General features: G+C 43.2%; 1 protein-coding gene across 1 annotated transcript in view; it reads right to left on the reverse strand.

Moving 5' to 3' along the window:
* EXD1 (exonuclease 3'-5' domain containing 1) overlaps positions 1–15,790 on the reverse strand; it is a 30,525-nt gene that overhangs the window by 9,390 nt on the left and 5,345 nt on the right. Inside the window, 8 exon segments of the mRNA XM_075532290.1 lie at positions 405–548; positions 4,830–4,910; positions 5,048–5,152; positions 8,718–8,804; positions 9,597–9,655; positions 11,521–11,645; positions 11,939–11,993; positions 14,546–14,614. Coding sequence (XP_075388405.1) covers positions 405–548; positions 4,830–4,910; positions 5,048–5,152; positions 8,718–8,804; positions 9,597–9,655; positions 11,521–11,645; positions 11,939–11,993; positions 14,546–14,614 — 725 coding nt within the window.

Below are 15,790 nucleotides of genomic sequence, written 5' to 3' on the forward strand. Positions count from 1 at the left end.
ACAAAGGACAGTGTAAGAAACGAAATAACAATAGCATATATCAAGGATTCATAAGGGTGGGGGCAAAGGAGGGAGGGCAAAAAAGAGGAGCGGATAACAAGGGCTCAAGTAAAAGAAAATGTTTTAGAAATGCTGATCGCAACATATGTACAAGTGTGGTTAATACAATTGACTGATGGATTGACAGATTTGTAAGAGCCCCCTCAATAAAATTATTAATAAAAATAAATAAATAAAAGCACAGTGTTCCAGCTTATTATAAAAAGATGCAGCTTATTATAAAAAGAAAAATTGCCACTGCTCATATTTATATGTGGCAGTTGCTCATAATAGGTTGGTAATCCTACTGAGCAGACATGTGGGGAAAAAAGTAATGTCATAAATGGACATCTTTCAACACTCACCTGAGTCAGTTTTTGCCTCTGTTCTAGAAAAGAGACATGTTTAGGGGCTACCTTAAGGTGTCTGATTAAACTCTCCTGCAACGTACTGATGCAGTTTGGAAGAAAGCCCCCCGTTTCCATAGAAAACTGAAGGACATCAGCTACCTGTGCATTAGAAAAAGACAATCAAACTAGCCCATAGAATATACACAGAGACCCACCATGGCAGAAACTGCATAATTAGCTTTCAACTTAACCCCCCTCCAACACACACACACACAAAACCACAGACAATGCCACCCGACAATCTCAAGTTATCTGGTGAATTCGTCATTCTTAAAAAAGAAAAATATCAATCAACTTTAATGTATCCTTCTCTATTTTATATTTTACATCTTTTATTTACCTGTCTATAGCTATTGTATTACTCTTTGGTACCTTTCTTTGGGGAGAGACAAAAGTTTTGGTAAAGAAAGCTAATATAATTAGGAATTTGGGATACTTGTTTATCTGTGTGTGATAGGTTGAATAATAGTCCCTAGAACCCTCTTAATGCTACCTTATCTGGCCAAAGACCTGAAAATAAGATTAAGTTAAGGATCTTATTATCTTGGATCACCTGGGAGCGCACTATATGCAATCATAACTGTCTTTATAAGGAGGAGGCAGAGAGACTTACTGCAGCCAGAGGAGATGGCGGTATGATAATAAACGCAAAAATTGGAATGCTGAGCTTCGGAGACAGAAAAAAGCACCACAAGCCAAGGAATACACAGAGCCACTAGATCTGGAAAGGTCTCAAAGAGATGGAGGGTCCCTTCACGATGTTCAGAAGAAACCAGCTCTGCCACCTTGTCTTCAGCCCAGTGCAGTTGATTCCAGGCTTCTGCTCTTCAGAATTGTAGAGAGAATGTTTGGAATGTTCTACGTCCCTAGATCTCTGGTCCTGTGTTTTGGCAGCAATGTTGTCGCGTGTGGCAGAGCGACTCTGTGTACAACCCCGCCCAGCTCGAGGGTCTTCCCCTTTGTCACTGCCCCTCTAAGCTACTAAGCAGGATGTCCTTTTCCAAGGACTGGGCTCTCCTGAGAACATGCCCCAAGCACCTAGGACCAAGTCTTGCCATTCTTGCTTATAAAGAGCATTTTTCCAAGACAGATGTTTGTTCTTTTGGCAATCTATGGCATTGTCAATATTCTTTGTCAGTAATTGGACATCCCCCCACAGAAGGGTTACAAGGAGGGACGATTCAACCAGGGTGCAGTATAGCACCGGCTAAACGCACATCATTCCTCTAGTTCCTGAATACTTCTTCCCCACCCCACCCCTCTCTACCCTACTACCATCACCCAGTTCTACCTTACAAACCCCGCTAGACCCAAGTTCACACATTGGTACACATAAGAGCTCTTGACACATGAAATTTAGGACAGATAAAACACTCAGGGATAGTAGTGGGAGTAGTGATATCATGAGTTTGTGGGGGATGGTGGAGACAGGGGGTAAGGGGGAGAAAGAGGGACCCCATCACAAGGCTGGATATATAGCTCACCCCCCAGGAGGATGAGTAACAAACATGTGGGTGAAGGGAGACAACCGACAGTGTAAGACAAGAAATAACAACAGTCATATATAGTTGATCAAGGATTCAGGAGGGTGAGAGGGTGGGGGAGGGAGGGGAGAAAAGAGGAGCAGGTACCAAGGCCTTCAGTAGAAAAAAAATGTTTTGGAAATGTTATGCCAACATATGTACAAGTGTGTTTAATACAGTCGAATGATGGATTGACCTAAGATTTGTAAAAGCCCCCAATAAATTATATTAAAAATTCTTTGTCAGCAATGTAATTCAAATGCATTTATTCTTCTCTGGTCTTCCTGATTCAGTGTCAAATTTTCACAGGCATCAGAGGTGAGTGAAAAATCCCCTGGCTTGTGTCACGTGCACCTTTGTCCACAAAGTAGCATCCTTGCTCTTCAACGCTTTAAGAGGCCTTATGCAGCAATGGCAAAAAGTCGTACATTGTTTACGCTCCTGCCTGCTGCTTCTCTGAGCCCTGGTTGAAGTGGCTCTGTGAGTTTCCCTGGACTGTAACTCTGTCGGGGAGGAGAAAGCACAGAGCAACAATGGGAAACTAATTAACTGCGGGAAAGGAAAGAAATGGGCAAACTCCTGAGTTCTTGCTTCTTGTGTTGTGGGTAAACAAAAAGAAAAATGTGGAAATATATACCAAAGTTTTCATTGGGCAATGCCCTGCACCTCGGGGGACTCATAAGCAATCCTCTTGCATTTTAGAATAAGCACACACGCAATCTGTAAAGTGCAGAGGATTCTGAAAGAAGACTCCCACTGACTGTGTGAACAAAAGGAACAGCAAAACCTCACTATATGCTGATTTATAAACAACAACCTTTACCCACAGACAGCAACATGCAAATGAACTTTAAGGAGCTGCTGCTCAAAAGGAGGAGCCATTGTATTAGTCCATCGCGCTCCACAGCCTCCAGGCTCATGTTCCCAGGATTTTCTCCAACTGGCTTCAACCCAGAAGACTGGAAGTTCATGAAAATTCGCGGTTTTATTGCTGTTACCGCCAAACTGGAATCTCCGATCAGCTCTAAGAGCTAGTGTCGACTAGGCATTTCTCTGGGATCCTTACATTAATTTAAAAAAAAAAGCACACCTCTGCAGGCTATTTTGAACCAGAATAGGATTCTCTGACATGTGTCCAGAATATGTATCCCTGAGCTAGAGGCTAACTGGTCTTAATTGATATATCGTGGTTAAAGGCAGAGGAGATGTGATTATTTATCCAAGCCTCCCATGTAAAACCTGTGAATGACGCCCAAATTGCTCTCCTTTCTGAAAGCTGGGGCCTTGTTTCTTATTTAACAAACTCTGGGATAAAATGAGGAAAAGACCACCTCAAAGAGATTCAGATAAGTTTCCACTGTGCCTTTACTGTTCGCCAAATGTTCTCACACACACCTTGTACAAATATTTTACAGGAAAAGTGGACAGAAGAGATATTAAAAATTTGATTCAAAAAAATTGAATTACTCATCATAGGAGGCCCATTTTTTTTTTTGGTTAGGTGTTTTCATTAAAAAAATGATTTGGGGGGGCACATACAACGTTTATCACAATCCATAGATATATCCATTGTGTCAAGCATATTTGTATATTTGTTACCATAATCACTCTCAAAACAGTTTTCTCCTCCCTCCCTCATGAACCCTTGATAATTTATAAATTATTAATTTTTTTATATCTTTAAAAAAATCTTGGTGTTTATCCTTTTTTAAAAATCATTTTATTAGGGGCTCATACAGCTCTTATCAAAATCCATACAGACATCAATTATATAAAGCACATCTGTACATTCATTGCTTTCATCATTCTCAAAACCTTTGCTCTCCACTTAAACCCCTGGCATCAGCTCCTCGTTTTTCCCCTCCTTACCGGCTCCCCCATCCCTCATGAACCCTTGATAATTTACAAATTATTATTTTGTCATATCTTGCACTGTCCAACGTCTCCCTTCACCCATTTTTCTGTTGTCCGTCCTCCAGGGAGGAGGTTATAAGTAGATCCTTGTAATCAGTTCCCTCTTTTCAACCCACCCTCCCCTTCCACCCTCCCAGTATCTCCACTCACCCCACTGTTCCTGTAGGGATCATCCGCCCTAGATTCCCTGTGTTTCAAGTTCCTATCTATACCAGTGTACATCCTCTTGTCTAGCCAGATTTGTTTGGTAGAATTGGGATCGTGATAGTGGGGATAGCGGGAAGGGGAGAAAGCATTTAGGAACTAGAGGAAAGTTGTATGTTTAATCGTTGTTACATTGCACCCTGTCTGGCTCGTCTCCTCCCTGAGACCCTTCTGTAAGGGGATGTCCAGTAACCTACAAATGGGCTTTGGATCTCCACTCCGCACTCCCCCACTCATTCACAATGATATTCTTTGTTCTTTGATGCCTAATAATTGATCCCTTCGGCACCTCGTGATCACATAGTCTGGTGTGCTTCTTCCATGTGGGCTTTGTTGCTTATGAGCTAGATAGCCGCTTGTTTACCTTCAAGCCTTTAAGACCCCAGATGCTATATATTTTGATAGTCGGGCACCATCAGCTTTCTTCACCACATTTGCTTATTCACTTGCTTTGTCTTCAGCAATTGTGTCGGGAAGGTGAGCATCATGGAATGCCAATTTAATAGAAGAAAGTATTCTTGCATTGAGGAGTACATGAGTGGAGACCCAATGTCCATCTGCTACCTTAATACTAAACCTATAAATATATGCCCATAGATCTATTTCCTCATCCTCATATATAAGTATATTTACATATGTACATGACTTTATTTAGATCTCTATAAATGCCCTTTGAGGAGGCCCATTTTCTATGGGAGGAATATACACTGGTATGAATTATAAGCTTTCTTGCTCGTACCTGGGTGTCAAAGACATTATTCAACAAAATTCCATACTGGTGAGATAGACAGTCAGAAAGCCAACGACAATCGTGGATAACCTAAGGAATCCAAACATGGAAAAACTAATTAGGATGCCAATCTCAGTCATGGATAACAAAGTATTTGAAGATGGAGACAGACTAATTCAGACTTGATTGTTAATCTCACCAGCAGAAGAATCAATTTACACACTCACCTTCAAAATTCTCTTGTCTTCTAATACCATCTTGAGTCCATTGTTGAAAGCACGACTTCCCAGAAGAAGGATGTCAAATAGGTAAACGCGGCTCTTTGTGGCCACCTACGATAGACCAGGCAGTGACATGTACTAGAGCATTGAGCATATTTAAGCACTGGGGGGGGGGGCACGAGATCGGAAGACCATAAATTAGTCTCTTGGGTCAACAGTACTCTGATGGAACAGGCTCAGGATCCCCAACACCGGCCTCCAACCGCCTCTCCAGGTGCAGCCTCTCCAGGTGCAGCCGTCTTGGTTCCAGGAGCAGCTACCATCATTGTTTATGGTTGCTTCCTACTTGTTAACCAATCACGAGCGCCCAAATCTGTCGGAGTGATTCTACGGAAGTGGAAGTTGCCATCAATTGCCTAGTCAACTGATTGCTGTGGGCTTCTTATACCCCCCTCTCTCTGGGCTTCTACTTCAACCCTAACTATGTGGTCTGCGAAGATGAGAGCCACTTCTTTCAAGAGTTGGTGAAGGGGAAGCCCACAAGTATCCAGCATCTCTTGGAGACACAAACCAGCACTCTGCTCTGACCTCTTCCAGGACATGCAGAAGCTGCCCAGGATGAGTGCAGCGGGACCCTGGATCTCATGGAAGCTGCCGTGGTCCTACGCAAGACCTGAACCAAACCCAGTGACTCTCCACATTGCAGGTTCTATCTCTGTGGCCCTCTGTGTGAGCACGGGACAGGACCAGCACCTGTGAGTCGGAACTGACTCAGCAGCATCTAACATGTGAGCATGCATGCCCAGGGGTTCTGAAAAGCTCAGGAGCAGCCATCTAAAGGGCAGCTATTGGTCTCTACCTGTCCAGAGGACAGAGGCATGATGAAAATCAAAGACACATGATTCTGTCAGCCAATCCAGTGGATCATGCAAACACCAGTCCCTAAGACACTTGAGACCAGAAGAGCAAGATGGTACCAAGGTGCCACTACAAACTACTCAGAAAGGATTCACATGAGAAGGTCTTGGAGAAAGTAAGAGAAAAATGTGTAACAAAATTCCAAAACACACAGAGAAAAAAAACAGTCTTGTGGTCAGATGAAGATGGATGGAACTCGTGAAATAGTGGCGCTTCATCACCCTTCAGGTCTGGGAATGAACTCGCTCCTGTGGCTCAAGTTTAAGGCCAATGACTATTGTTGCTGAGTTGGTTGCAACTCAGAGAGCATACAGAGAACAGAACTACGCACCGCCCAGTCCTGGGCCAGCCTCACAATTGCTATGCTGGAACGCACTGTTGCAGCCGCTGAGTCAATCCATCTCACTGATGCTCTTCCTCTCTCGCTCAGCTTCCATGTTACCAAGCAGGACGTCCTTTTCCAGTGCTGGCCTCGCCTGACAACATGGCCAAAGTCTCACCAGCCTCGCTTCTATGAAGCATTCTAGCCATGCTTCCTCCAAGACCGGCGTGTTTGTTCTTCGGGCCCCCATAACGCAAATATATCAACTCTTCTTTGGTCTTCTAGAGCCAACGTCCAATTTCATATACCGATGAGACCACTGAAAATGCCATGACTTGGGTCAGGCATTCCTTTGATTCCTCAAAGGAACACTGTCCTTGCTCTCTGGCACTTTAAACAGGTATCATGGTAGGCTGCAGATGTGTTGGGTTTCTTGACTGCAGCTGCCGTGAGCATTGACTGGGCGTCCCCGCAAGAGGAAACCCTGGATGACGATCTTATCTCTGTTTATCATGCTGTTCATGTGCCACTTGTGAAGGTGTGGGCTTCCTTTATATGGAGTTGCCATCCACACTGAAGGCTGCAATCTTTGACCGTCAGCAAGTGCTTCAAGTTCTCTTCACGTTTAGCCAGCCTTCCCGCCCATCCTGAAGCTGTGTTTTTCTTCAGACAGTCCAGGGTCTTCGATCATTTGGTAAACATACAGATTGACTAAGTAATGGTGAAAGAGCACAGCCCCGGCGCACACCACTCCTGATTTCAAACCACACTATTCCCTTGCTCTTTTCCAACAACTGGCTCTTTGTGTGCGGACAGGTTCTACACGAGCACAACTGATGGTGTTGTACAATTCGAGCATTCTGTTGGGTCACCTTTCTTTGGAGTGGGTACAAATATGGATCTCCAGTTAGTCGGTCAAGTTAGTCAGTCAAGTAGCCGTCCTCCAATGACAATATGAATTGTTGAATGGAAAACGGATCAACTGATACACTCTGTAAACTGTCACCTACTTCACAGTAAAAAGGAGGAGGGAAAAAAAGTGTGCATTAACCAGAGCAACCTCTGGCCACCGCGCTGGTCCCCAGACTTGGCTAGACGAGTGTCGCTTCAAAAGGCTCATCACTGGGTAAGAACATGGGCAGCTGGGAGCTTCCTTAACCCAGCAGCCTGTGAAGAATTCCACCGCGGTCCCCTGAGCATCCTCCTCCAGCCAAGAGGCAAATTTTTAATTACTTGGGGGCCCTCTCCCAAGTCAAGTGGAAACAATAAAGCTTTTTTTTTTTTTGCTGAAAAAAATGTGACAAAATAAGATTCTTACTTTGAAAGTAAAAATAAGCACACAAATGTAAGGAACAAAAAAATTTTTTTAATTAAAAAAAACCCATAAGGAACATTTACGCTTTTTTTCCCCCCACGGGTATAAATTTACCTTAAGCTAAAAGACACCAAGAAAGCAGTGATTTCCCTTTTTGCTTTCTGCAATCACAACTTTGCGGTTTCATTCAAATCATCAACAGCACCCGCGGAGGTGCAGTGGGCCAGGCACCCACCTCACTGCAGCCACAGAGGTGCAAACCATCATCTGTTCCTTGGGAAGCTGTCTGATCCCATCAAGCTTCACAAGGCTCAGATGTCCCCAGGACACTTCTACTCAGTTCGATAAGATTGCTACAGGTGGGAGTCAACTGAATGGCAGTGGTTTTTTACTAGAAAAACAGCTATACCCCTACACACACACACCAGTCGCCACCCCCTCGTCTGGTTCCAAGGCCTTCCCTTTGGGGCTATTTTCCACGTGTTGTTTTGCTCCCCCGAAGTGGCCATTTTTCAGTTGGCCTTGCGCGCTGTCCAGAGACAGCGTGGACTCTCTGAGCCTGTTTACCCAAAACTTCCTCTTTCCTCTTAACAGTGACTCGGACTTACAAACGGCTTCCGCCGCGTGAATTCTTCCAGCGTCGAGAAGCAAGAACCAGGGAGAGCCATCCCAGAAACCTGACGTACACACACAGGGGACTATGATTTCGCCCAGAGAGCAACGAAATTCCTGCACGTGTCGTATAACAACGTGCAGAACCTTGAAAGCACGACGCCAAGTAAGATCAATGAGACATAAAAGACCAAATACTCTAGGACACAACTTAAAGCGCATAGCTAAAACGGCAAATGGATACAGACAAAGACATATTCATGGTTATGAGGGACGAATGGGAATTGCTCTCGTAGGGGCTCAGGACTTGCTGCTACTCAGGGTGACGAAAGACGGTAGTGTCTTGTCCGTTTCCAACGCAGACGACGTGATCAATGTCACTGAACAGGACACTTTACAACGGTTCAGATGGCAGCTGCTTTGCATATATCTGCTTTATCATAAACGATTTAAGGATGAATCTACCCGTGCATCTATAATTATTTCAAAAGTGTAATTCTATCTCTTGCCTGAAGCCAACACAGTTTCCCATGACGACACACATTGGCGCCTTCCACAGCCACACTCAGGACACTTTGCTTCTTGACGTGGAGTATCTGGTGGGAAAGGGGGGCGGGGAAGGTTGAGAGAGAGAAGTCCGCAGGGAATAATCAGCATAGAAATGTAGAGGTTCTAAAGAATTCTCGGTCTAGCTTTTTAATGAGGAGAAAAGGAGACTGCATTTCCATTCCATGCTCCATGAGCATCCAAGGGGCTGCCGATTTGAGGCTGCTTGACGGAAGCCAAGGCATTTTCAATGTTGTCAAGGAATATTGCAGGTTCGTTGGGGGTCTGGCCTCAGAGTCACTGCGTGTGCTAATTCCACCTCCTTTCACTAGAGAAGCTCATGGCACCTTCCCGTGGTTTCCGGAAGCCTCCACTACAAGGTCACTATCTCAGACAGGCCTTCTCTCCACACACTCCCCAACCCCCCAAATGCAACAAGTGCAAGCAGGACCTCCTCGTCACTCCACTTCCCTTTTACATGCCACTTAGCACCACTGACTGCTAATGATTTGCTTACTGTCTAGCATTAGAATGTAAACTGACATGTGCTTAACACAATGGATGAATGGATGGATGGATGGATGGATGGATGGATGGATGGATGGATTGTGATGAGTTATACGAGCTGCTGATAAAATGAATTAAAATTAAATATAGAGAGAATGTAAACTTCTTGAAGATAGGAACATTGTCCTGATTATTGTTTTACCCCAGGACTTAAAACACTCAGCTATTTGCTAAATTAATAGGAAAAATATAAAAGATCATATAATAAGAGAGAAATTATAAGACACACACATGATACCTACAAGAAGCCTGGGAACGACGGAGGGAAAACTTACCGCAGCACCAAACTTCTGCTGGAACTGATCAATCACTGTGTATGTTACCTCCTCTTCCTCTACAGGACAAGATGGCTTTAGGTGTATGTATCTTCCTTGGCAATACATTAGCCTTTCCACGAGCTTTGGTCATATGGATCAACTCCCGTCCCCTTGTAATTTTATTTATTTACTTATCCCCCTTGTAATTTTAAATGTCTAATGTTAACACTGCACGGTTTCCGGTGTCAGAATGACACGCAAGTCACCAATATGACACACTGCCAGACAAGTGATGGAAATGTCTTCACCGCGTCAAAAGCACAGTCCGTAGAGAGGGGGAGGGTGGGTTGGGCTTTATCAAAATGAAAAAGTCTTTAAAAGAATTTTTAAAAACCCAAAACAACACAAGACTGGGAGAAAATATTTGCAAAGCACTTTTCTCACAAAAGACATGTATCTACAATACATAAAGAACTCTTTAAAAAAAGAACTCTTAAAACTGAACTAAAAGAATAATATAAGGTGATTTTAAAAATGGGCCAAAGTGGTGAACAAGTATTTCACTAAAGATAATCAGATAGCCAAAAAGCCCCAGAAAACACACTTAGCATCCTTAATCAATTGAGAAATGCAAATTAAAACCACAATTACAAATCACCCATTAAAATGAAAAGATGGAGAAATCAAAAACTCTCTACAATGGCCTTTTACTCTCTTCTCTCAAAGTTTAAGCCTTAACACAATCTACAAAGTCCTCCAGGATCCCCTCGCCCCACCTCATCTCCTACAGCAGCGGCTCTCCAGCTTCCTCCTGCCGCGACCCTTTCACACAGCTCCTCATGTGGTGGTGACCCCCAACCATCACATTACTTTCCTTGCCAATACATCACTGTAAATTTGCTGTTATGAATCATAATGTAAATATATGGTAGGCAGGATGTATTTTCATTGCTACAAAATGAACATAATTAAAGCATAGTGATTAACCACAACACAATGTTATTATATATTGTGAAATATTTGTCTAATGACAAATAAATGAAATTTTGTCTTGAAGCATGTTGTAGGACGGGTAACCGTCTTCACGCCGGGTACTCGTATGTGGGCATATCTGCATGTGGGCAGACTCCTAACACCATCAGAAATATGTTTTCTGATAGTCTTAGGTGACCCTTGTGAAAGAAAGGGTCGTTCGACACCCAGGTTGAGAACCACTGTCCTACTCCATTTCCTCTTGCTCTAGCTACACTGGTAGCTCCTTGGTGTTTCTTCCAGATGCTGGCTCGTCCCGCTCTCGGGTCTTCGTATTTGCCCTAGCCTTGGTGGCATAGAGGGGTTTGTGTTGGGCTGCTAACCTTTCAGCTAGCTCCACAGAGGGAAGGTCAGGCTTGGCACTCCATAAAGAGGTACAGTCTCAGACAATTCAGGGGCTCTTCCACTCTGTCCTCTAGGGTCACTATGAGTCGCAATCAACTGGAGGGTAGCAAGCATGCCCAGAACACTGTGCCCCCAGCTCTCCACATAGCTTGATCCTTCCCCTCAAGGGTCACGGTCTGTGAGGTCTCTCCTAAACCCTGTACAATTGCAAAAACACTGCTTGCCTTCTGCCCAAGACTCCATTCTGTACACATTTGTTCTCTTAGATATCTACCTTTTCAGTATTTGGCAACAGTATATGTTTTACTCATTTACTTTATTTAAGGTCTTTTTCCTGCACAGAGCTGGACTTAAGCAGAGATTGCTTCTCCTTTTTGCTAGCCTTTCTACCTCCCATGTCTGGTCCACAAGAAGCACTCAATACTGAATAGACATGAACCATATTCCCCCTTAATTCAGAGCCTAGAAGCAATGGCTCAGCTGAACCTTGAGTCTAGGTTTTGCCAACTTTTAGGAATTCTCTCCCATTATAAAGAGAGCCCAGGAAAAGGAGACCCAGTCTCACCTGAAGCGTTGTACTTAAAGTCATTCAGCAGAGAAGGGGTTGGTGCCTCAGGGGCAGAAGCAGGCTCACATACTTTTTGGTCTTCATCTTTCATTTTCTCGGTCTTGGTTCTTGCTGTATTTACACTATTTTTATAAAACAAAACTCAGATGAACTCGTTCCTTATTGTTGCTCCCACGCACAGATTTTGCCTCATGAAACCGTAAGGAATAGGCCCCATTTCAATAGATGACCCACTAGTTTACTGCTTAAATGGACTTGAGAATACTACTTAAAGATGGACAAAAGTATCTGCCTCTTACTTCTCATTTCTATTTCTTTGGGCCATGTTCGGAATTAAACCACGAATAGTTAAGTCGTTCTATCCTAATATGCCTATCTGAGCACCATCATGATTAAGACAAGCATGGCATCATACCTAACAGGTGTCTTTTCTCCCACCGCACGCTGCTCTACTTCATCCAGTAGCTCCACTGTAAGATAAACAAGTGGTCTTTTAAAAGCGTTCCCATCTGACCATAATGAACCACCCTTGTCCTGAAGGCACTGTTGGGTCAGCATTGGCCTGCTGACTGCGAGATTGGTGTTCGCATCCAACAGCGGCTCGTGGAGAGGAACATGAGGCTACCGGCGCCATAAAGACTTACAGTTCAGGAAAGCTATGTAGGGTCACTGTGGGCCAGAGCACCTGATGGCGCGGGATTGGAATTTTAGTCATCTGCTCTCTCCTACCCAGTTTGAAGAGGTACCTTACATTGTCGTTGGAAAGGACATGTTGGTAAGAAATGAATATTGACCAGCAATAAATAATCTTAGCAGAAAAGACTATCCAAAATACTAAAGATTCCCAATATTACTACCATACACAGCTACCTGAGTAGTTCAGCTGGATTAAAACCCTTTCTATGAACGTATTCCCAAGCCTCCTTTGGAATACTAGTACTAAAGACATTTTCCTTTCCAATCCCATGCAGCTTAGCTCACTCTGTGTTGGGGAGGTGTCTCTGAAAGCCTGCCGAGATCGAGGCTTCCCCTCTCACAGGCCGTCCCACTGCCATCAAATCAGAGTTCACTCGCAGGGATCCCCGGTGGCTTTCTGCGGTTGTAACTGCCTACTGGAGTAGAAAGCCCAGCCTTTCTCCCATGGAGCTGCTGGTGGTTTCGAACTGCTGACCATGCAGGTAACAGCCCAGCGCGTAACCATTATACTACCAGGGCTCCATTGCATTAAGAGTTTAATGATAAACTCTGATACGTCCATACTAAGGAATACTAAGCATCTATAAAACACAATGACAACTCTCTTAAATACAGCAAAAAGTGGGTAAAACTAGAGAACATAGCTTACCAAATGCAAGTCAATGTTGCAAAGATAAACATTTATTAACATCATTGTGATAAGGGAAAACAAAGAGGACACAGGGTTTACACACCAATAGACAAGACTGCGATGCTGGCAGAGGGACCGGGAGAGGGGTGGGATGGGGCGGTGAGGTGGCGAGGGGTGGGGCCAGTAGTGGAAGAAGATAAAGAGCCACATAGCTGGACGGGGTAATAGGCTGCTGTTGCTGATTTCATTTCTTGAGATCAGCTGTGCAAATACAACTTTAAAAACAAAGCAAACAAATAAAATAGCCCTCCAGAGTCTTTATCTCTCAAACTTAAGTAGTGGTCTGAGTGGCTTAAGAAAAAGAAAAAAAGTAAAATTGAATTGGCCTTGGAGTCTTTAGTGACAAACAAATACATCTCAAAGAAACAAACAAATAAGAAAGTTTAATGAGATGAAAAAAAATTTCAATTTCAGAGTCCAAGGAATGTAGGAAAACGTTGTATTTTACTGAATTTTAAATATTGCATTTCAAGATGTATATTTTAAACATTTCTGAAATTAATGGTGGTTTACAAGAAAATGTACATGACTATTTTTGGGGGGTGTACATGGCATTTTAATGGAGTTCTTTTTTTCTTTCTTAGGGTATAGAAATATAGTGCATCTTTTATAATTAAAAGATTAAAATATATTCAAACAAAATATATTTAGGTACTTTTCAGGGAAAAAGCATTGCAGAAGACCACTATGTTTCCAATGTCTTTCCCCTTGAATTGGGCTTATCTGAAGCACAATCACTAGATGATGTGCCATATCTATTGTCCTAGGCAAATATTTAGACCTAGTCTTGCTCAGTGTCTGCTGATGGGACAAATGAAGAGCAAGGCTGCTTCTTTCCTCGTTCAAGTATTTCTCCATAGATCCTAATAAACCTTTTGTGGAATTCCTACCACCAACATGAGGCTCATTCTAAATACACCCTTCTTTGTCATTCTAAAATGCAAAAGGCTCTGGGAAAAATTGTAAATGTTTTTTATAACTGATGGTGGCAAACCTGATATGAAATGTTAGTCATGTTTTATTCCACCTTGGGTGATTCTCCACATGGGAGAAAGATGAGGCTGCCTGTCCCTCGAAAGATTGTGAATTTCAGAAGCTTCTGCAGAGTATGAGTTGGAATCAACTTGTGGACAATGGGTTTCATTTGGTTTCTGTAAGCGGTTGTAAATTACATCTATACAATTTATGAATATATGTGAATACGTATGTACTCATACACACACACACCCTGTGACACATTTTTTCCAAAAAAATCTAGAACAATCCTGATTCTGAAACATTTGTCCAAAGTTTCAGGTAAGGGACTGTGAACCTGTACTACTAGGCACACTTGCCGAGCGCAATCCATTCCTGGATGCCTAACTCTGCCCACTAGCCAAGTGTCCAGCGGCCAGTCCTAAGGCCCTTCCAGGGTCACACCGTCATGAGAAAACTCTGCAAGGAGTTCTACTCATAGAGTACTCGCTAAAACAGAAAAAGAGCATCAGTTCTCAAGTACCAACTAAGCGTGTATACATGCAGTAAAGAAAGGCAAGACAGTACCCCATTTTATTCCAAATACTGGAATGAGGAAGACCAATGAGCTTGCTGCTACTGGAAACCCAATAGCAACATCAGGGAATATGAAGTGCTCACCATTCATAATCTCATGCCCAAAAAACATCTTCACTCCTGGGATACTTCGACCCGTCTCCACATTCCTCACTGTTTAGAAAATCATTTGATTAATAAAAAGTAGCACTTCCTGAAAACTACAATGAAATATAATACCTCTCAAAAGTATTCAGATTAGAGCTTTATCAAAGCCCTTAAATAATGGCTTCCCCTCCCAAAATAATGAGCAAGTAATCAATTATAAAGCCAAAGTCTTGAAACCATTTATACTTCTCTGGAAAAGAGTCTAAGGTCCTTGGAACGAAGGACCATCCGTGCATTATTTTTTTGTTCTTTTGACTCTTCCCGCTTCCCGGAAAGGAGTGTGGTGGGCTGTGACTCAGGCTGCTAACCCAAAGGTGACAGTGTCAAGCCACCACCTTAGGAGAAAGATGAGGCTTTCCGGTCCAGAGATTTAGTCTCTGAACCCCACCAGAGTTCAACTCTGTCCTGCAGGGCCCTGAGGGGTCGGAATTGACTTGATGGTAGGGACTTTGGCTTTGGGAATTCTAGAAAACGAATTCAAGGCCGCTGACCACTTTTAGAGTCTACACTTTCGATATTTGAAAATATTAATGACCAGGGGTAACTCCTGACCCAAACGCAGGACTCTCAGGGGAGCAGAAGCTTAGATGTCCCGGCTCCAACAGCTGTCACTTTTCTAAATGGAAGTGCTTAGAGCAGTTGTCCATTGTGTCACCTATCATAAATCCAAAATAATTTGTTCCTCCCTCAATATGTTTTGGAAAACCTTCTTATGAAGGCCAAAGGATTTAACACATTTGCATGAAAAAAAATAGACTTAATTCCCATGCAACTCTTGACAATCCTGTTTTCCCCTTTAAATTAGGCTTGCAGGGCATTCCTTTCCCTACAAAATTGAAAGCCCTCTCGGAAGCAGGCACTATGCTAATTATTTGCCCAAATTCAATTCTTCAATAGTCTAATTAGGTACTTCATTATCCCTATTTTATGGAGGAGCCTGAGGCTCAGGAAGGTTAAATAACTTGCTGAAGGTCATGTTGCTGGTAAAAAGGTAGATTCATGGTTCAAGGCCAGGCTTCCTTCAGGTCTCCACCACCTCTGTGCTCCCCTACATACTGATGCTTCCTGGGGGTTCTGCCCTCTCCTGCCCCCGCTTCTCCAGAGATCACATCCACTTCCTATTTGTTGGGCCACCCATTATTTCTCTAGTGTGAACTAGTCCTTGGAGCACATTTCCATGTA

Source organism: Tenrec ecaudatus, chromosome 14 (assembly GCF_050624435.1).
Source record: "Tenrec ecaudatus isolate mTenEca1 chromosome 14, mTenEca1.hap1, whole genome shotgun sequence".
Lineage (NCBI taxonomy): Eukaryota > Metazoa > Chordata > Mammalia > Afrosoricida > Tenrecidae > Tenrec > Tenrec ecaudatus.